Consider the following 22901-nt stretch of genomic DNA (forward strand, 5'->3'; position numbering starts at 1 on the left):
TAATCACCTGAACTCTGAACAACTGCACTCAATCAGCACACCCTCATCAGCCCCAGTATATAAACACACACCTCAGTTTAGTCTTTGTCTGTCCTCGATTTGGATAAAGACTCTCTATCCCGTGATCTCCTGCATTCCAAAGAACGCGCTCCTGTGGACGATCTTTGCTGAACTCTACTATTATCTCCTGGTATTACTCCTGTGAAGAACTTATCTCTCTAATGCTGGGGTGTGTGCTTCCCAATCTATATTCACCATCCTACATAAGAATATTCCTGTTATATTGGCCCCCTGTACTCAGATTTCCTTTACCAGTTTATGCTGTAAGACAGATAATAAAGTACTGGATTTACTAATCTTCCCGTCCAGCTTGTGTATATATCCTGACACTTATCTTGCTAATTGCGTTTATTACTGATTGTGCACCTCATGATAATTAGGTTAACTATCTGAACGTGCTCCTCCAGAACTTTGCTAATAAACCGTAATTTATGCAGTGAAGTTATTGGCTGCTGAGACATTTATAAATGAGCAATAATTAAAACATATTTATCAATGTTTCATTTCACTTCATTCTTGCTTATTTATGCATGCTAAACAATTTTAGAACTGTGCAAAATGAAGACCAAAAAGTGAAACCACATGAGAACAACTGATCTAAGGCCATGAGGCAATGTGACGTTTCTCATTACTCTCCACAAATTTCCTTGTGGGTTGAAAACTGATGCATGGATTCCAAGAGTAATTCAGTATGACTTTGCACATGACCTCTTTGTTTTCCTGCATAACGCCACCATGACCTATGCTCTAACCAACTCACCCTTCTGACCTCATAGCAGGAGTTCAATTCTTTACTTTAAGTTTTTACAACAAGTGACTTGCAGAAATGTAACTCAATAACACGACTTGACCATATGCTCGTCGGGCTTGAATTACACCGACTGGCCTGCTTTTATACAAACCACACAACAGCCTTTAAAATGATTTATATGTAGTTTTAAATTCATTTTTGCCCTACCTTTCAAGAAAAACGAATAGAAAAAGAGACATAGACCAACTCTGGGAAATTTAACTATGGAAAGGCCAATTTATGTCACTTTGTGAGGAAAATTATGAATGTTAATGACATTTTATGATGATTCCTGACACTTTCAATTCACTCTATTGTCACAGTTCACATGGCATTTATAGTCATATAACACTGGGTTTCATCACAGTTAAAAGGATCATAGCAATAAGAACAATTGTGGTGCAGGCTCGAAAATAGCTTAGAATTACTTTGAATGTCGAAATTAGACTCTTAGTAAAATTTTAAAACAAAGTTCATTCATCATGCATTTAAAAGAGATATAATAGAAGACGATAAAAACCAGAGATGAGATCTCCAGCTGTAGTGTCTGTGGACTGAGTGGGGCATCTGGTGTTTGGATAAGACAGGATAACGTTCCTTTGACACAGAAGACAGCGAACAGGGATTTCGGAGTATGAGGGATGGGATAACCATTGTTAATTGATTACAGCAGGCTGGAAATTGCTATGCTAATCCATGTATCGCCTTTCACATTTGTCATCCTCTGACAAAAGCCTTTACAGAAGATTTAGGAAGTGGGAACTGGAAAATAACTTGACAATGCATATATAAGGCAGCGTACTCGAAGATAGTCTACTTAAAAGAGAATACAATTTCTGAAATTTTCAGACGTGGAATTACTATCCGGAAAAGACCAATGACCTTCATAACTAATACATGTTTATTTTATATCAGTTTTATGCCTGATTCATGCTAACCAACAGACCTGTGCTTCACACTTATATCTGTAGTCAATCTAAAGTTCTTATTTTGCCTAGTGGTCTGATAGCTGATATAAAGCTGAATAAAATAATACCAATTTTTTTAACATTTATATTTAAGAAATTTGAAATCATTTGAAAATGGATTAAAAAATAAACGTGTAAAATAAATATGCTTAGTCTTTAGATGACAAAGAATTTTTCACAAATAAATAAATATTTAATAAAAAAATAATTAAAAAGTAATACACAGTAACCGACAGCACACAGAGAAAAATTACCTAAATTTGACAGTGGGCAAATGCATAAAGCGCAGCATACTTTGAAATCACAAGTTTAAAGTTTAAAGCATTCAGTTACCATGGACCGACCGTCACACAGAGAACATGTGATCATACTGGATAAAAATGCACACTTCACAAGATCTCACAGCTGGATTCAACTAAGTTTGCAAGGTTTGTGAAATAAAATGTTCATTAGTCATTCAAAGATGTGTTTAAATGATTTGCATATTTGCTTAATGCTGACGGCAAACACGAAAGTATTATAATGTTTGCCTTTCTATTAGTAATAATATAAAAGCAATCTTTATAATAATTTTGTATACATGAATTCCTTTGTTAAACCATTCTATCTGCTTATTAGACAGACTTCTATCCATATTAGACAGAACTGTTTACAACGACAGTAAACAAGAGGGAGAATGTGTATACAGTAGGGTTGGGTATCGTTTGAATTCTATCGATTCCAATTCCTATTCGGATTCTGCTTATCGATTCCGATTCATATTGATTCCTAGTTTCGATTCCATTAAGATAAAAAAATCCAATATAAAATGCTTTGTCTTTTTACAAAGCATTCTGTTGCAGCTGAGTAACATGAGCAAAATAATGATGACTTATAGAACCAGGCCTAAATTATGCTAACATTTAGGTTTTGACTTCACATCACAATGGAAGTAGAAAGAGAAAGAACAAATGAATAAAAACCATAACCTCTATGTGAAGGAAAATGCAAATAGGGTTATTTGCAAATAAATGCAAATAGGGTTATTCTCAAGGAGCCCATATTTTTCAATGCTGCCTGCAGTGTGTTCTTCAGTGAACATTTGCAAGTTATACAAGTGACAAAGGACAAAGTGTCAGTACTGAATGATCCTAAGCACTTAAATAAGCCTGTGCTGAGTGGCATTTCACAGGTGCTGTGTGTTTTGTCTGCGTGGACTGACTGTTCCCTGTTCCTAAACTGGTGTTGAAGATCATAGATAAAATAACCAAACATCTAAGGGCTCTTGACAACTGGCTGGGCTTGGCAGGATGATGTGTGATTGTACTCGGAACATGATTCGCTATGAGTCATCAGGCTTTCACACTTTTTTTTTTAATTACAGTAACTCCTATTGATGTTATATTGATTGATGATGCTTTACTTTAATGATAATTTGATGCCTGGTTTTGTTCTGAAGCAATAAATCACTGCTCTTTAAAACAGCTTACCAAAGACAAAGACAAAGACAACAAAACAAGGTAAAATGTTCATTGGGCACTTTCTCAGTTTACTGTCTTTTGCCTGAGGAAAGATTTATTTAAGGCTTTAATTACTTTTCCTCGTCATGACAGGCATATATCTATAATAAATGAGATTTTGTAATCAAGTGCAATAAGCACTTCCTTCTCTCGTGTGTTGGCGAAAGTCGTAAAGTCTATCTTTAGCTTTTGAACCTCTAAAGGCGTGACATGGGAGCTGACCTATGAGTCAAAAGTGCTTTGAGATTCCTGTGTGCGGCTGATGAGCACTTTGCTGATTATCTCCACATAGAGAGTAGCTTGAAAATAGGGCCTTTTTGATATGTTCAAAAATAAAATAATGTTCAGAACAGAGTATGTTGCAAGATGCGTTATTTTGCCTAGAGCAAGAAGCGAGGTTTCGGAATGTCAAGAGATTAGTGTTCTCTCTCATTTCAAGATAAATACATTACCACTCCATCTTTAGGAGAACTTGTATGTTAACAGCCTAAGAAATTCACCATGCATTAAACAGTACTAATAGACTACTGTAAGACTTAGTAATATGAAAAATAAAAATAACATTAAAACAATGACAGCGTAATGGGAGAAGAAGAAGTTGTTGTCTCTTCACTCAACATACAGTACATACGTTGGTCTTTAGAAGCAGGCTCACCAGTTGCCTGATTTGCATTTATATTTGAAATTCTCAGACTCTGAATGTGGAGATCTTGAGTTATTTTAATCAGTTAAGGACCGGCAGGTGTCTCAAGAGGCTTCTCATGTTTCCCTATTCCCCACTTTAACAGTATCATCAAATAATGATGAGAGTAAAGACAGTAGAGTGAGGTAATTGACTGTACGAAAGCTAGAGTCATGATCGTTTAGACTGAATTGCCTGTTTAGCACAATTTGTTTGCAATTACAATGTGGAATGTGGAAGCATATGCTCAGACGTGCTTTGCATTTCACCATAAGGTTCATGACAATGTCAATAATGGCTTAAAGGTACAGTCAGTAATTGCTGAAACAATGCCACCTGAGCCCTGGGAACCAATCGTTCATGCTCGTAAACACAGAAACGCAGTCTTCATTGAAGCATTTTGGAAGTCAGTCACTGGAGCAATTTACTATACCTAACAGCCTGTCTTTTAAACAAATTCTGAATTTTTCTTTTAATGAAATTTATGTCAAACATCCACTAAAAAACGTCAAATGATAACTTATTCCAGTGCAGGTAAATTAGAAGGACGCATTTAAGGACAGGGTTTTGCAATTTTCTCCAGCGGCTAATGCAGTCTACTGATTTTTGTCTTTTTTACATTTCTTCAGCCAGCGTCTATTGCCTCAAACAAATCAATGGACTTGTTCAGGAACACATGTTGTGAAGAGTTTGTATTTCCCCTCTATTCCAGCACATTTTCATCCATTTACTTGTGCTGATGTTTTTCATTATTTTCATCCAAACTTTACCATTGTGCCTGTCGGGGAGCTAGATGTTTTGTTTATTTGAACTCTAAAAGTCAGTCTGTATCATGTAAACAGTTGTTAAGTAAGCTCCATGTCTTACTTGGAACACGGCACCTTTTTAACCAAAGCTGCTACACGCAGTCATGCAACAATGTGTGCTTTCAAGCGTAACTGAACGAGTGTGTGTTTTAAGAGTGTTTATCTGAAAAGATGCGCCACTATAGTACGGATTTACAAGCATCTGTGAGTGTCAGAGAGCCTATTGAATGTGTGTGGTCCAGTGTGGACTTCCTCGGGATATAAACAGACATTTTAGCTCTCTTGCTAATATCTACAGAAATCTACATAATGCTTTGTCCTCCGTGAGTGGAGGACCGCCAAGTTATTTTCGGGGATATGGTGTGACCACTGAGATGAGAGAGAGATGAACAAAAACAAATAGCAGAGCGTACGCTGGAAAAGAGACAGAAAGCAAAAATATGTGGCTGAACAACAATGGACATAACATCAAAAATCTTGCTGTGGTTGACATGACAAAAAGTTAAAGAGCAAGATGGCCACTTAGAAATAGTGAGTTGTGTGGAAAAATGGGAAACAGAGGGAAAGACCATAAAGGAAGTGTAGCTGTTGGATATTCCTGTTTTGGGACCACTGTGTCCATGTGAAGGGCCATGAAGTGAAACTCCAGGGCGGAGGTGCTGAAGCAGGTGTGTTATTCCTGGATCTCTCAGCACTGTGTTTGCACTGGCGCTCATAAAATATAAACTCAAAAGCAAGACACTCATCAGTACTCACATGCCTGTAGACCTTAGTCGGGGTATGTGTCATATTTAATTTAATGCAAGTGAATACAAAGCTGTGAGTTTGAAGTACAGTCTGTTTAATGTCTATTATTTTTTAATGTATTTTTGTCTCACAATACCAATATTTTAGTAGTCTACAGTATTCCATTAAAAGTGAAATTACACAACTCTCAATATTACTTTCAACACCACAGCAAAACGTATTAACATTATTAATTAAAATAATTAAGTAAATTCCATTTTATATAAATAAACATAGAACACATTTTCCATGTTTCCATTATTCAAGTAAACATATATTACAATAGTTATGAATAAACAAACATAATAAATATAAATACACAGTACTTGTCAAAATTGTTGCAAGATTAACATTAATACCATTATTTAAATGCAATATGTTGCATGTTTATTTTAAGGCAAACAGACTGTATTTACATGAATACCTTTTTGAAATGGACATTTTAATTGAATTTGAATTTGACCATTCATGCGTGAAGCTGTATTACACTCCATCTGTACTGTAGTAAAATACTGTCAAAAGGTACTGTTGCATTTACTTTCCATTTATATTTACATTTACTGTCACATTCACATTTATTTCAATATGAACTTGGAGCCATTTACATCCCTAGGACATTTTCAGAATGACAATTTTCAGATTTTGTTGGCTTGATACTCAGGTACCATTAGCCACTGAGCAGACTGTACATATATCCCTCAAAGCCTCACTCTCATTTACATCAAATTGAATATTCCGTCTATCCAGACTAAGGTTTATAGCTTTCAGGCTGTGGAGGGGAAGTGAGGCTGTCCCTTTTTCTCTTGACTGCCTTTTATCAAGTATTTTTAAAGAAAGGCAGTAAGACATTTAGCATAATGACAACATCACTTACCAAAAGTTTCTCGAAGGACCCTCATTTCTCTCTCTGCACTCACCCCCACTCTGTCTGTCTCGGTGCTTATATCACGCAGGATGAATGAAAGGAGTGCGAGGTGGTAACATCGCTTAATGGGGGAGGCTTAGTCATTATATATACAGTGTCACTAGAAAGAGTAGATCAAAACCAGAGAGAGGCCATTACGGTGCTAACGTGCAAACCCCTGAAACAAAGCGTTCCCTTCTGCTAGTGTTTAAAGACCCCTCAGAGTCTCCACCGAGCTTACAGCCTCACTGATTTATGTGAGGAAAACAACCAAGCCGTATCCTCCCCTAAGCTTGGCAAGGCCTCAGTCACTCGCACTCTGGGATGTTAGCAGAGTCAGCAGAAGCCCTTTTTGACGCAGCCATGTTATAAACCGTTTTGTGAGACTGATGATAAACAGAAACCTCATTTTGACTGATGCTGGTCAAAAAATCCTCTATGAATGATGAATGTAAATTATATGTTGAGGCTTATTAGTATGTCTATTAGTATTAAAAACTGCAGTGCTTCGAGGGAGAGAGAGGGAGAGAGAGATATAAAGGTCACGAGTCCTGCTGTGTGAGGAATGTCAAAAAAAGGACCTTTCCATTACACAGGTCACACTTTTGGATGTAACTGCACTGGTGTGTGCGATTGCGTAACTGACCTACTCTCCAGCGGCACATTGCTGCCCAGGACCCAGCTGTCCTGCAGCGGCACTGACTCGGGTGTGGTTTGCAGTTCGGCGGGGAGGGCGGCCGGAGGGGCCGGGCTCACGTTCCTGCGGCTGCTCAGAGAGTTGTGGTTCAGCGCCGTCACCGACGGCTGCTGCTTGTGCGGGGGCGGCACCGGTGGCAGCGTGGACGGGCCCTGCTGGTGCTGATTGGATGGTTGCTCTGTGGAAAGAATCAAACGGAACTGGGTGAACCAATGGCAAGTAACGCTGTGCAGATGTAAACAGTTGTCCTTGGTAATTAATCGTGTCAGTTTATGCAAATGTGTCTGGATGAATGTGCTTTTGCCAAAGAACATCTGGGACATATTACAGTAGGGTGATGATGACTAACTATTTAGTACCCACCCCCACCAGCTGTCGAACAGAGTATATGATGACAACGACACATATGCACGCACACGTACACATATGATTGAGACGATTAGACATCCGCTTTCACATGTGCCAGGGACACTTATCTGTCATAATTGCAGTAAATCCACCCTTGGGTTTGTTTGGGATCGCACCACGTTAACAAGAAGTGTATGAAGCAGCAGCGTTTGGCTACTGGGGCTTCATTGCCAGTCACATTATTGATATTTCAGTGAAATTTCATAGGCAAGGAGGTTCATTGTTTATTGTCAATAATGTAGCCATGTAGGAAGCACAGCTCACATAGAAGTCAAGCCAAGCTTTCTGCATGAGCAACTTGAACATGTCCAAAATCTACATGTGGAATTTTCCCACGAGAGCACAGATTTCTACTGAAATTACTAACTTTAACTAGGTTGCCAGGAAACTGCCTTCAATTTAAAAGACTAGTTGTGATCTTTCATGTGTCCTAATGTTTCTGTAAAGGAAGTGGCATAGACAAAGCTAGTGAAACAGTGTATGCTAACTCCTTATAGACCCTTTTTCTTGGCATCTTTCTGTCCTTCCCTCTCCTTAAGGCTTCACACAGTGAGACAGGTCTCAATAGCCAGAGGCACATAATCAGAGCCTTAACAACACCTTTGCAAGCTCCTTAACACACAAACTTCTCTGGCCATAGCACAGAGGTGAGAAAAAGGGGAGGTTTTAAGGACCGATTAAGCTGTGTACTTAGCATTAGCCTACAACTTACTACGTCGATTTTGAATCGGGGATCTTAAGCAGCATTTGTCACATTGTAAGGGATAATGTCCTTCTTTAAACCTCCAGTGAGTCAAATCTAGAATGAGAAATTGAAAGAGAGTGCAAGAGATTACGTGCTGTAACTTGAAGCCAAAAAATCCTTTTTCCTTGAACACAGATAAGATGAAACACAATGATATGTATGCGAAGCAGCCTTTCCAGAAAGACAAAACCATTGCTTAACTTACTGCGCTCTGCTGTGTTACCCATATAGCTGTCTTTGATGGCAGAATGATACAGCAGGGTTGCTGTAAGAGCTAAGCAGAATGACAAACAGTGAGTAAGTGAGTGTGCAGGGCAGTTGAGAAGCTTCTGACAGATTTGGAGTCTCCTCTGGTGTGACAGGACTATTTTGTGGCATCTTTGACCTTATCTAGAGCTTCTTGTATGTGTCCGTTTCATTTTCTCTAATCTCCGGTTCCTCTCTTTGAAACATCTACAGGCTTGAAGATGCTTATGCTCGCAAATTATAATACAATAGGTTATAAGAATAATATATGAAAAGGGCTCTAGCTTTTCTTTCTCTCTCAGTCGTAGAATGCATGGCAAATGGTAACAGAATCTATGAGAGTTAAAAAAAATGTGCACAGAAAAATCCATATTAAACCCTTTGGCTCGTGATGATACATTGATGTGTAAAGACATAAAACGATTGGTCTGTGCAAGAAACTGAACAGTATTTATATGTTGTTTTTTTTACCTCTGATTCACGCAATGTCCGAACTGTTATAACTCTTGTGAATGTGCTTATAAGTGGTGAACACGCTTCACAGCAGCAAGCAGGTGAGGCATTCTTCTTCTTGCATTATGGTGGATTGCTGACTTATAAGTGCATTAAAACATCATATGTAAACTATACAGGAAATTTGACAAAAGTTTGAAAAACCTTGCTGTAGATTGTTCAAGGTTGCCAAGCAACATTGGAACTTGGCACATCATTATAAAATTCAACAGATGTACGGTCACAGGTGTGCAAGTATGCATAGACTTTCCAGTGGCTTCAGATGTACCTAGACAGATTCACAAGGATGAAATTCCTGCAAAAATAAGACTATTGTGATACCGTGATATATATGATTTTTGTCAAACAGCGCATCCCTAATGATGATGTGATTCAACCCCGGCGGTTCAGGTGTGTGTGGATGATCATGAATCAAAGAGGATGTTCTGACCACCCCCGCAGTATACTGGGATACAGTGTATTCTCTTTGAGTAAAAATGTGATGTGCTGAGAGAATGCAGGACAGTAAGAAAGGTTTGCTGAGAAGCTGAAAGAAGAAGACAGGTGTGGTGTGGATTGCTTAAGGCAACACACAGGTACATGAGTGCAAATCTGTTGGGAATCACAACACATCTAGCTTCTAGCTTTTGTCTGAACACATGTTCTGTATCTCCCATAAAAGTCATCCACACAAACACAAAACCTCAGGATGGGCTGTAACCCCAAAAAAGGATTGATCTATTTTTTGACCAAAACAAAGCAAGTACCTGAAACCCAGAGGCAATGAAAATGCACAGACAGCTTTCAGATTGGATTCTCATAACGTCCTCGGGGGAGTGCTTGCGTGCATTTCCGTAGTCTAGGTGTACACGTTCCATTGGGTCCTATCTACTTTGCAGCTGCCGGCTTCAAAGAACACAACAACAAAATCAAAAAACAATGGAGGGAGAGGAAAGAGGGACAGTTGAGCCTGTTAAAATTCAATTTCCAGCCACCTCTGCAACCGATGGCGCATGATACCACTCACTCCCATGATAATGAAACTGTCAGACATACAATCGTTGTGGAAAAGGTGCTCTTCTGGACTCAATTCGCTTTTGGCCCCAAAAGTAAACACAACTCTATATGCTTCCTGTGTCATTAGGCCTGGGGAATATACATTTTCAATAATAGGTGAAAGATTTTTAGCCCAAAGAACTCACAATGTGGTTCACAGGGGGGGGGGGGGTACAATATATGTACAATAGGTTTATATGTATATGATTGTTTATATATATTTACTGGAAAACAAGACTGATTAAGAAAATTGGGGTTTGCAGTACAGAACCAGAATTTATAAAGTAAAATAAACGTTTTCACAGCTTCATTTTAATCTTAGAAGTCAGAGTTAAGACCTGAAGCCACATGATACAACGGCAGATATCAAATTTTATTTTATAGTCTCTGGCTGTTTCTCGCCTGGCCAGCAGAAGTTGAATGAAATAAAGAGAGAGTAAATGAAGTGTGGGAGGAGACGATCAAGAGTGCTGATCTGACACACTCAGCATTTTCAGCAATTGCTCACCTTATCTCCATTTAATATCAGGGAGAAAGGTACATAATGTATTTAGTTTTACAGCACACTTGCACACACACACACACACACGCTGGGCGACAACTTTATAGTTGTTCTCTGAGACAGCTCTCCAATACGTCTCAATTTCGCTGCCATATGTTTGCAACACAGGTGCCATTCCACAGCGTAGATGGACATTTGTCACGCAGCAGGCTCTATTAGCCCCATCGTGTCTGTCGCTCTCCAGGGACTCGGCATAGAGACCCTTTACATGCCCAGTAACACTGTCTTAAGCCTGCTCTCTGACCTCCAGGCCTGACCCCTCTCAAAAGCCCATCCACGCCTCTGGTGATGGCAGAAGGGAAGTGTAACCCAGCTCCTGTCCCTCTCTTCTGGCTGGGAAAATGTAGTAGTTGGCAAGAAGGCCTGGAATGTCAGTCCCAGACGATGGATGGGACAGATGCAGGTTTTATGGCACCGAAATGCGATCGCTGACGGACGACCCTGCCTGCTGTAACTCATGGGACGTGACCCGTCATGCTCATGTGCAGCAAAAATATTTTAAGAGCCCTTTTGATTAGGATTTCATGGGCAGATTTGAAATTACAGCCAGTGCAATTTATCTCTTAATGGGGCTGAGTGATAGCTATTCAAAAAAAATAAAAAATATTGAAATTGATGCTTATCTGTACCAGCACATCTCGGGCCCGAGCTTGAATTTCAGAAATGGTTCATCAGCAGACATCTGACCTGCAGTGGATGCGTATGAGCGGGATACAGTGTGTGCAAGGAAACGGAAACACTAATGCCCTGACACCCAGAGTGTCAGTGCTTATATCCGCGCTGTCAAACTCTAGATTACCTCACATGTCCTTCACCCACACCTGTCAGAAAGCTGGGAGCACTCGGAGAGGCCTGTCATATCGAACATCCACCCCACTTCTTGTCTTACCTCAATGCTCATTTTGTAAACCTTTCCTCCTGAAAGAGGCTTTACAACGGAAAGGCCTGAGTCGCTCAATGGGGAGCGTCCATCAACGTCCATCAATGTCTCTTTGCTGCGTCCGCTCACAATGGCGGAGTTGGGCGAAGGGGGCGCAATGTAGTCAGACAAGAGTTGCATTTTGTGGGGAGAAAGAGAAGTGAATGGCTTAATGTGGTCTAACAGAGCTGTGAGAGGCAGAAAGCCAAAAAAGGACTGATTTTTTGAGGCAGACTGGTGGTACTTCCATTCATGAGGCTAATGAGACTTGTTTATTTATGGGTGAGGGGAAGAGAGAGGTTTGGTTCTTTTAGCTACGATGCAGGATTGCAAACAGAGGAAAGGACGAGGTTGTGTTTCCCCAGATTCTGTGATTAAAGAGAGTGGTATCATCTCTGATATCTAGAGCACAACTGGGCCGAGGCTAAACTCACTGTAGATGAAGCTGGCCACCAGCTCCACTGCCCTAGATTACAAAACAAGCGCTTGACTTAAAGGATTAGTTCAGCCAAACATGAAAATTCAGTCATTTACAAACCATCATGTTGTTCCCAACCCATTTATTCTTTCTTTCTTTTGTGGAGAACAAATTATAAATATACCAGTGCTGTCAAACGATTAATTGCATCCAAAATAAAAGTTTTTGTTTATATAAAATATCTGTGTGTACTGTGTATATTTATTATGTATAATATAAAAATACACAATATAACAATGAAAACATATTTAATTTAAAAAATATAAAAATATATATATATATATATATTTAAAAAAAGTCTCATGTGCTATATTAAAACTCTTTTAATGTCATTCAATGCTTTATGTGATAAAAGACCAAAATACACAGTTCAGAGTCATTATTCACTAACAATCAATCAGACCAGTATTGTGAACTTTTACATTTAACTCATTAAAAGTCCCTTTCAGGACATCATTAGTTGTCCCATGACTTAAATTTAGGTCTGTTCCTCTCATAAATATAATGTATGGTTTCTGTAGAGAGTACATAAGTCACATTGACTATGGGTTTGTAAACACATGAGTGAATAAATTATTACTGAATTTCTAGTGAACTATTCCTTAAACAAACATATGTCATAAGAGGGAGTGATTTTGAAGTTTTGAAGCTCCTGGATGGGCAGAGTTTTGCATTTTCATGGACTTTTGATGGAGAGATTTGAAGAAATGAAGACTGAGACGTCACGTCAAATGTGTTTCGAGTTGTTCTCGCTCATTCCCTCTGGAGGAAGCCTGAGAACATCACTTTTTTAGAAATGAAGAAATGAGAAGTTCAGTGTTACTTTATTTTATTGCGGCATGTCTGGCATTATGATAAGTGGGATTACTCTCTTTCCTAACTGAAAGGCCTGTAAAATGTCAGCTCTCTGTCGTCAATATGTGTCAAGATGCTAAATTGACATTTCAAAAGCGCACCAGTCGTTGAAAGCTAAAGCTGTCATTCGGAGGGCTTGACAGGAATGGAAGGAAAGGTTATTTGTCAACAATGTGGCGGCCTGTCATGTTTCACCTTGCAGAACTTCGCTCTTTTTCATTGGCGGGGGGATTAATGCAGGACGCAGTGGGGAGTGGGCGGCCATGCAAAAAGCTGAGTGACATATCAAACTCTCAACTTCCTCGCAGATAAACACATTACACAAAGATGATTCGCATCACTGCAACACAATGCAGCCAGACACAAAGTGTCAAAGCTTCTCTAAGATGCACGGATCACAGACGTCACATCAAATGATGTCACAACAGGACAGGCGCAGAAAGGAGGCTTTTGGACAAGATAGAAATAATGGCCAAAAGAAGCATCGTGCCTCCTCAGATTTTTGAGCAAATTAGTTTGTTAATTAATTCAACTTTTTTTTTTTTTTTTTTTTTACTAATAGTTACAAAAATAATCTAGCCTTGCATTACACGAGCAAGGAATATCATGCTGCCAAAAAAAAAAATAAAAAATAAAAAAAATCCATATACAATACAAAACTTTAATACAACAAACTTGCAGACTTGCTTGGTAAAGGTACATTCTGTCCTGGGTTGAACAAATCTCTTTGAGGAGCATGTTTACATCTGAGGAGCATGATTGCTTGTGGTGAGAGTGATTGTGAAGGACAATAAACAGGGAGCATGATTCACATGAAAAGCTTTCTTTCTGCTGAATGCAACTGGAAAAAAGAGAACTGCTTGATTAGCTAAAAGCCAGAGCTAAACTACAACAGATGCTTGACACTAGGACTATCATTTCATGATTGGAGGCTAAAATCTGTTTTCCCGTAAAGGAGAGATCAAGCCTTTGCCACCGTATGCAGGCCTCTCATCTCTTTGTGGGGGATCTGGACAGGACACCACGTCCTCTGATCAACGACCCAGACAGAATTGAAAATGCCTCTTTTGTGTTACGTCTATGGCTGACAGGTGTGTGCGCATTTGTGCGGGCGGGTGACCGAGGGGAAAGAAGGGGCCCAATATGGGTGCATCGAAGAGAAGACATCCATTCTTCAAAAAAGGAGGTGGGGAAAAAAGAAAAAGGTGGGTGAATCAAGGTCTCTCCTGCTGTCTTTTCCTATTTTGCCACCACTAGCGCGGGCTTCTGGCCTCTAACAGCCAATTTAGCATCAACCCCCAACAGAGAACAGCCATTACTAAAGAGTAATGAACAGAGGCAGAAGGGACAGCTCACCACTCGACTCACTCTGCAAATTTTCGACCAGTCTGTGGCACTGTGGGAGATATGTGGGCTCCTACCTTCAAAGAACTGCAGACAGTGGCTTTGAACGGTTATTAATGGGGGTATGTCTGAGGTAAAGCAAAGGGCCCGCATTCTGGGCGGCGCAGCTGAAATTGTAGGTCAAGCAAATGGAAAGGAGGAAGCTGAGTTCCCTGTTCTTGATCCCGCTCGTCAAACATTCGGACAGTGTGCTATTTATAAAAGATAAATATCAGCAGGTTGTGACATTTATCTGCCTGGCTGTCTATGATTTTCTGAGGGACAAAGTGGTTTTTAAATATTGACAAACTCAAGGGCAAATCATTACTGGAGATCAATTGAACCTCTAGCCTGCGTGACGCTACGATGAGAAAACGGGGGGAAAAAAGAGAGCATTTTCTGAAAATGAACAGAAAGCGCGAGAGAGGGAAACAAAGAAAAGTAATTACACCATTCAGAAGGTTGTAAATTTCTCAAACTGTCAAAGCGCGAGTTGGTAGTGAAAGGCAATTTAAGATGTACCAACGAAGTGGAGGGAGTCTGACATTAATCCTCAGCCTCAGAGCTGAATTGCAGGTTCATAATTTGGCGTAATTCAGAGTAATTGCTGTGGGGTTTGGAGGGATATTATTTCTTTTTTCCACTTTGATGAGTCCCCTGATATTACCACTTGGAGGTGAATTAAAGTGCAAGGTTGTATTTCCGAGGCAATAACGCATGAGTCGCAATGCTGTATGAGATTCTATGCAACATCAAATTGAATGCAGAGCTGTGATAAACAGCTTCCCATCTGAGATGAGAAAACCAGAGGAAACATATTTTAAAACTGTTACCCTTTCAACAACCTCAGGCCTACTGTCTTCCATCAGCCGAGGCTATGTTCACTGAATATTGTCCTTGTGGAGTATCTGTCTTTTCTGCGCTAATTCCACAAGTTTAGTTTGGCTCACAGTGACCAGTAGGAAGCTCATGAATACCCACAGCGTATACGCTCAAGGTTAGGGGTTAGCTCAGGCTGGGGGATCATTCACAAGCTGATGGGAAAGCTAATCACTAGCTGTGCCAGGTGCCGGACAACCCATTACCTTGTTTGACATCGACAGCTCTCAGGAAGAATGAGCATTATTTAATAAGCTGATGACGAAACGTTTTGGGTGGTAATGTATTTTTAATGAGCAGGTGAGAAGGAATGTTTGCTGCAGCAGACGGGAGCTGAGCAACACAAACACAAGACTGATACGCACACACAGGCGCATGCCTTTTAATGAGGCAAGCAGGGTTGAGTGTTACACTGAACTGTAACTGACATACAGTTGCGCTCCCAATTACATCCAACCCGCGCAAGGGGAGTGGAAGCTCTTCCTAACAGCCCAATGAAGTGAATGTTACACAGAGAGACGCAGACAGACAGCCAGAAAGACGTATGTATTACTGGTGTCAAAAATGACTCCAAGAAAGCTTGATGCAACCGCCCACACATCTCCAGCAAGACAATACACAAAGCTTCCTTTCAGAATGAAACACAATATTAATCTTTAACACTTAAATCCATTATAAATAATCCCATGTGGAATCACAGAGTTGCATCAAATATGTGAGTGATGGAAGAAACTTCATGAATGCACACAAAATGTGTGCTTTGCAGCAGCTTGGACACAGATTTTTATATTATTTTTTATAACTGTAGTAAAGTGAACAAAACTACAAAAATAACACAGATGGAAATCATGTAGAGAACAACTATATATAATATTTCATAAAATTCCAAATATTTATGTAGACATTTTCATGCATGAAACTATTTTTACCAAAATAAAATGAGAAGCTTCCTATTTTGCATTGTGAAACCCTGTGCTGCACTATGCAAAGTGTTGGTGTTCTGAAAAAAAACCTAGACTAAACAGCTCCCAAAATCTATTTTCAGAGGTGTTATTCTAGCCCTAACCTAACCTCTTTCCAGAAAAAAGCACAGTTTGAGCGAACAATGCTTCTGATCTGCATCCAACCCTGATTCATCAACTTTTACAGCCCCATTGGACCATTACTGCCCCCCATCTGGAGCTGGATCACACTGAACACTCTCATGTTCATTCTCCAGCAGGCATTGATGTGGTCGGCTAATTTAAACTGTGGCCCATGCGCCAGATTTCTTTCCCTATTCACTGAGAAAACATGGAGACGGCGAGGAGAATGGAAGTTAGAAGCCGGAAAGCTAGAAACAGTAGGAACTTAAGCAACTTGCGTGGCGGAGTGAGCAAGGCACAGAGTTGGAGGCCTCCGTCGGCCCCGGTAAACGTTATTGGAGTTCCTGTGCTATAAAATTGCTGCTTTCATGCCCACTGCACCTGACAATAGCAATCGGTGCACGAGAGAAGAGGAGCTCGACAGGCCTGGTGACCCGAGGCTCAGTTTCAGAGAGTCTGCACTACGGTGCGCTGGCAGCTTTACCAGGCCCCCTGGCTGGCAAATTGACAACAACAGTCTATGTTGGATGGGTTACGCAGGCGGAGGGTAATCGCTCTCGACGGACATAGCTCTTGTTTGCTGTCTGTCTGTCTATCTTACTGATGTGTATTCAGCATTTCAAGCGGGTCTTTACCCGATAACAACAGAATAGGACATGCTTATTCTATAGGCCCTTTTCTCAACCTTTATTTTTCTTCTCACAAAGAGAGACAAAGCAGGAGGTGCTTTGGGAAGTTTAAATGCAATGAAATTTATATTTATATATGTGTGTGTGTGTGTATATACAAATCATTAATCACAATATGCTGATTTAGTGTCAAAATAATAGGATTCTTTAGAAAATATTTTATTAATTAAAGTAACTTCAAAACAATAGCATTTTGTTAATTTTGAAAATAAAAATAAGTAAAAAAATAAAAAAAACTGACTCACCCAAAGCTTTTTAACTGTGTATTTATAATAAAATATAACAAATTATAAAAAGCAATCAGTGAGCAATGAAGTGACTTTGGGTAAATAGCACCTTAAATCTCATATAAATCTATTAATGAATTAATTAATGGCTAAACAAATCTGAGTGTACATGTGTACTATTTAACAAACTATTAAGTGTAGACTGATTTATAAAGATGAAGTGCAGATACATAGCAAAATAAACAAGTATTAATACTATCACTTGCAAAAAATAAACAAATAACAAAATAAATAAAGAAATAAATTGACCTAACTCAATTAACCCCTTCCTCTCTCCATTTCCTCTGCGTCTCCCACTTTCCAGTTCCTGTTCTGTCTAGTTCATGTCTTTAATATGGAGTGCTGCAGACAGGAGCCGGTGCACTGACCTGCTGTCTACTCTCAGACTATTAAAACCTGGCCTCTGAGGATGTGCACTGGAGGCTTTTTTTTTTCAGTCTGCCCCCCCACCCTTATCTCTCTCTCTCAACCTTGATTTCAGTTTGATCTACTAAGTGGGCCAGGCAGCCCTGCGTCTCCCCACGATCAGCAACAGCACCTCCACTCATTACAAATATCGATGGTTGCTTCAAATGATGAAACGTCAGTACTTGGAGTGCTTCCTGATCCACACTTGACAGCCACACGCGAGTCAGCTTAAAAGACTTACTGGCGGTAAACGTGGGGTTTCCTAGTCAAGCCTGCATCGCCGTGAATCCAGATGGTTATCGAGAAAGCCCCTCACTGCAGATAAAAGCTCATCCATTATGAGTAGCCCGACACTGATCAGCTTTTTTTTCTCCTTTTCATTGGAGCTGCTTTTGATTAGTACATGGATCATGCCGTATGGATGAATAGATGGTGAATTTTCGTTAAAAGCAGCACAATGTAAACATCTAGACATGTGTGGTCCTGTTTGGGCTCAGAACGGAAGTCTGTCAACTTTCCTGATGTCAGTGCATGGAGACATAAAGTCCTATATCCTATAAAGTGTTCTTAAAATAACATACTTTCCTTATGTGCTGCAGAATGTAGGAATTAAAGAGGAGAGCCCTAAATTTAATTTGCAATGCTATTCCACTGAATAAACAATGGTGAAGTAACTCCCCTCATAAAGCAAATCTAATAATCCTCGTTATGGATATATACTAGGCTAAATGAAGAGTTTTTTCTGTTTAAGGCAGGCTTTTAGAGTTAAAACTACATCAACAGCAGTGTCAACGACACAGAGTGAAGAAAGTGGATCTTGACAGGTCTGATGGTGACACAGGATTCCAGCTTGGTTAAAATGAACAGCGACTGAACAGAAGATAGTTCTGGATTGTGTGGATCGCAATTTTAAAACTATTAATTTGTGTGTTTCAAATGTGTTTATAAATTCCTAGTCATGAGATCTATTTTATCTGGCTTAATTTTAGTTCAATATTTTTTTCTTTAATGTTTCTGTTATTCAAGTGGATTTTCCTAAATATTAACATCAGGTTATATACAAATTCAGTCTTATTAATGTATTTTATGACATGAAACGGTACTTGCCTAAACCATTATGTTGTGTAGTTAATACACTACATTAGGCTACAGTGGTATTGTCACAGTGTGGTGTGATAAAAGCACAATGAAGATGAAGGCAAATAATCTTTGATACAATCCACACAGAAGGAATCCATGGAAGGTAGGCAAGTAACACCACCATAACTCAACTTTAACACGGGACCAGGACAGAATGCAAAGACTTGACTAAATATAGGGGAGCTTGATGAGGGACAGACAGGTGAGGAGAAAGAACTAATAATGACAAACAAGAACAGGAACATAACCAACTAAGGGCACAAGAAACTAACTAATGAAAGAGAGACAGAAACAGGGTCAGTGAACACATGAAGGATGAAAACACAACAAAACATCCGAAGGGGTGTGACAGGTATAGAGACTAGAGTGCAATTATTTTGTTCTTAGGCGATCATCAGGGGCCATCTTGAAAAGCGAGAAAGTTTCAGAAAATGGCTCATAAAAAAGACGAAGATGTGAATGTGAACGTATATATATATTATGTGCTACGTATCTTGTGGATGATCAAAGGGCACTAGAAGAATCTGAATGCTCAGAAGGAGAATCTGCATGGCAGATCTTACCCTGTGGCAAGGGGTGCTGCAGCACCCTCAGCACCTCTAGTTCCTGTGGCTATGTAGCTTGTAATGTTTTAAAGCCAATGTCTCACTGCTGCTGACTCGAAACAAATGGGGTTTTTCTTCCTTACAACAAAAAAGCTGAATTTTTTAAGAATTCCCCCACTGCCTTCTTCCATACAAACAATGAATGTGGATATGGACCAGACTTTTTGAACCCTAAAAGCCTGACATATTTAATAATATCAATAAATAAATAAAATTACTTTTTCGTGTAACTGTTTATTGAAAAAAAGAGATATTTTTACATAACATCTATATAATATTTTCTATTCGTTTAAAAAAGAAACAAGGGCCTTTAACACTAGAAATCTTTATTATTTCTCTGTTCTATCTACTTTTTAAATTTATTTTACATAAAAAAAGTTTGCTGCAGGTAGTATATTTTGCTTGCTTCTATTGTCTTCATTTGTAAGTCACTTTAATAAAGTGTCTGCTAAATGTGTGTATATATTTACTCATATTAGTAAGATATAAGAGAATATATAACTCAAGCAGAAAAAACAGCTCCATTTTATACAGAAGTCCAAATTGAGCAAATATATGCAATTTCACTGATAAACAGTTGAACGACAGATAGATCTCACTAGAAAGCTATTGCCACCATTCATTCTTTTTTTTTGTATTAAAAAATATCTTGCACGTTGCACACTAAGATAACTCTTTATATGTTCCACAGAAGTGGTAATTTGGGTTTTGAATGATAAATTATGTTAAAGTTTGCATTTGTTGTGAACTACCCCTAAAATAAAAAGGCTCATATATAATGTGTGTGCTTTTACTCAGAACACATTCTGTTTTATGTGCTCCCTTCCCATCTCTCCAGAAGCTATGCTCTGAGCCTCCCCCTGTTACTGTTTTCATCTTGTGTCTTTTCAGATGCTAACACAAACAAACACTCTGCTGGTGTGTTCTTGTCCTCATGCACCATGACCTCTGTGCCTTTGTTTGAGAGCCTTAGGAGCTCCAGCTGTCATCAGCCTCATCTTAAGCTAGCGTCCCACTAGTCGTTTTTTCATGCGTATGCTTCATTTACATAGTCATCGGAGAATCAGAGGGAGTCTCTGCCGCGTCTCTCTGCGGGTGAGTGTTAACAGCCCCAACAACCCCACTCCCTGCCGACCCTCTGATAACATCTAGCAAGTCTGAAAGTATCAAAGGCAGTCAGATGTGGCTTTGGCAGAGACCAATGAGCTCTTTTCACAATGAGAATCTGATGTGACACTGTCCGGCTCTGATCTGATCCAAACATTTCCCTCACAAACGCCAGACTGGTTTACTCTGATCATTTTATCCTAATCGAGTGCTGCAGCAATGATATCAAAACCCAAGACTGATTCACCATGGGGTTTTTCAATTCATGAGTAAAATAAGGTCTGCGGTAAACAGAATTAGTTTTTTTGTCAACGTTTTGTTGTGGACTTAACTGCACACACTCACAGTCCAAACGTTCTTATGTAGTTCCTTATTAAAAACACATGTTTCTAAAAATTTACATAACTGCTTCAAAATGAGCATTTGCAGTATGGTTGTGTGTGATTTTACCACAGACCTTCGTTCTTAAAAATAAAGTGTGTTTTTGCATTGATGCCATAGAAGAGACATTTTTGGTTCCTCAAAGAAACTTTCAGTTAACAGTTCCTAAAAGAACAATTTGGAAGAGCATTTTAGAAATCTAAAGAAACTTTTTTCACTGTAAAGAATGTTTCTGTATTTGGAAGGTTGCATATGTTTAAGGTTCTTCATAGAACCATTGATGCTAATAAAGAACCTTTATTTTTAAGATTGTTGTTCTAGTAATATTTTGAAAAAGCCATATCGAAATCCATAGCGAATTAGTCTTCCAGATTTTGACGTCACAACTGCAGCACTATATGCAGTAATATTTTATGGATTTTCTATGTTTTAAGATGAGCTTTGTGTGACAGTGAATCAGAGAGAAATGTCAATTCTTACATTCTTAGTCACTGTGCAGTTTCAGCAAAAGCTGACCCGAAATCTTAGAAACTAGCTAAAAATAATTTTACCCATTTATTAATTTTTTTATACATTCTATTTTAAGTTTAAAAAAAATTGTGGTTATACTTTTAGTTTTTGTTTTAGTTATCTATAATAACCCTGCAGTAAGCAAACAATGACACCATTTTAATTTGTGGCTGAACTATTCCTAAAACTTAATTTTCAGTAAAATCTAAATAACCCTTCTCAGTTGAAAATGATTTGGAGCATGCAAAATTGGTTTTCGAGTGCAATATGAGGTCCATGACCATTTTACACACAAAATCAGTTAACCCCCCCCCAATCTACCCAGAAGTTGAACACCACTGATTGGATGTGACATTCGCTAATAACATTTCTGACAAAGCCTGCATACAGTTCACTCCAGTGGGTTTTACTGGAAATACACAGCCTTCACGCTTTTCTTACTTCACAGACCTAGCAGGACAGAGCGAGAGAGAGAGAAAGAGAGAGGGGTGGTCACCTTACCATTACAGCTGTGGCTGAGGGCAGGCTGCGTTACGGGTCTATAGTGAGCGGCCGTGTACTCTTCTTCCGAATCAGAGTCCTGCGCCGCCTGCGTGGTGGCATTACTTAAGACGGAATTCTGGTTGTCATGGAGATTGGGTGAGGGTGGTTGAGAATGGGAATGCTCAGTGACTGATGGACTGGAGAGAGAGGATGGCATGGGAGAACCTAAAGAAAAGAAAACCACTTTAAACCAAAGGAAAACAAAAAAAACCTAACAACCACAAATGAAAAGAACAAACATAGAGCCGCTACTTAAAAAATGTTTGTATGATTTTTCTTCTTGCAAATCAAAACTAAAGCACATGTCCATGAAGCTGTATCAAATGCACGCATTAACATAAACGCAAGCAGCGCGAACTAAAAAAAAATCAACTGCTACCAAACAAAAAAAAGCAAAGAATGATGGTCTGCAGCTTGCGCATTCTGTTTGGGATGTTTCTGCTCCACTAGCTGTGGTCGCATGAAAGTTGGAAATGTTTTCCACAGAGCCCACAATTGTCTTTAAGGCCACAGCATTGGTGAGTTGTGAGGCCGAGGAAACCACTCTTTCTCTCACACACACAAACAAACACACACACACTTGCTTCATGGCTGCCAAATTCACTTTATCTTCATCTTAGATCCATGTACCATCAAATCAGCCATTAACAAATGGACGCTGGTATGGGCACAAACACACACATGTACGCACACACGCACACACATGTACGCACACACGCACACACACACACTTAAAATATTAAGGCAAGAACATGAGTCAAAACTGAAAAAGGAAAAGAAAAAAAAAACATTTGATATTCAAAGTGATATTCTGTAGTAAAGCAGTCTGATGTATAGTGTGAGAAAAGCATATATTTCATGCTTTTCATATGAAAATGTTTTCATCTTGTTATGTGAATAAGCTTAAAAAAAAAAAAAAAAAAAACTGACC

General features: G+C 39.2%; 1 protein-coding gene across 1 annotated transcript in view; it reads right to left on the reverse strand.

The window, feature by feature from the left end:
* Positions 1-22901, reverse strand: part of tenm3 (teneurin transmembrane protein 3) — a 265306-nt gene that overhangs the window by 100460 nt on the left and 141945 nt on the right. Inside the window, exons 4-5 of the mRNA XM_026260629.1 lie at positions 21929-22135; positions 7142-7370 (exon numbers count right to left, since the gene is read on the reverse strand). Coding sequence (XP_026116414.1) covers positions 7142-7370; positions 21929-22135 — 436 coding nt within the window. The remainder of the gene's footprint in view (positions 1-7141; positions 7371-21928; positions 22136-22901) is intronic.

Source organism: Carassius auratus, unplaced genomic scaffold (genome assembly GCF_003368295.1).
Source record: "Carassius auratus strain Wakin unplaced genomic scaffold, ASM336829v1 scaf_tig00215565, whole genome shotgun sequence".
NCBI lineage: Eukaryota > Metazoa > Chordata > Actinopteri > Cypriniformes > Cyprinidae > Carassius > Carassius auratus.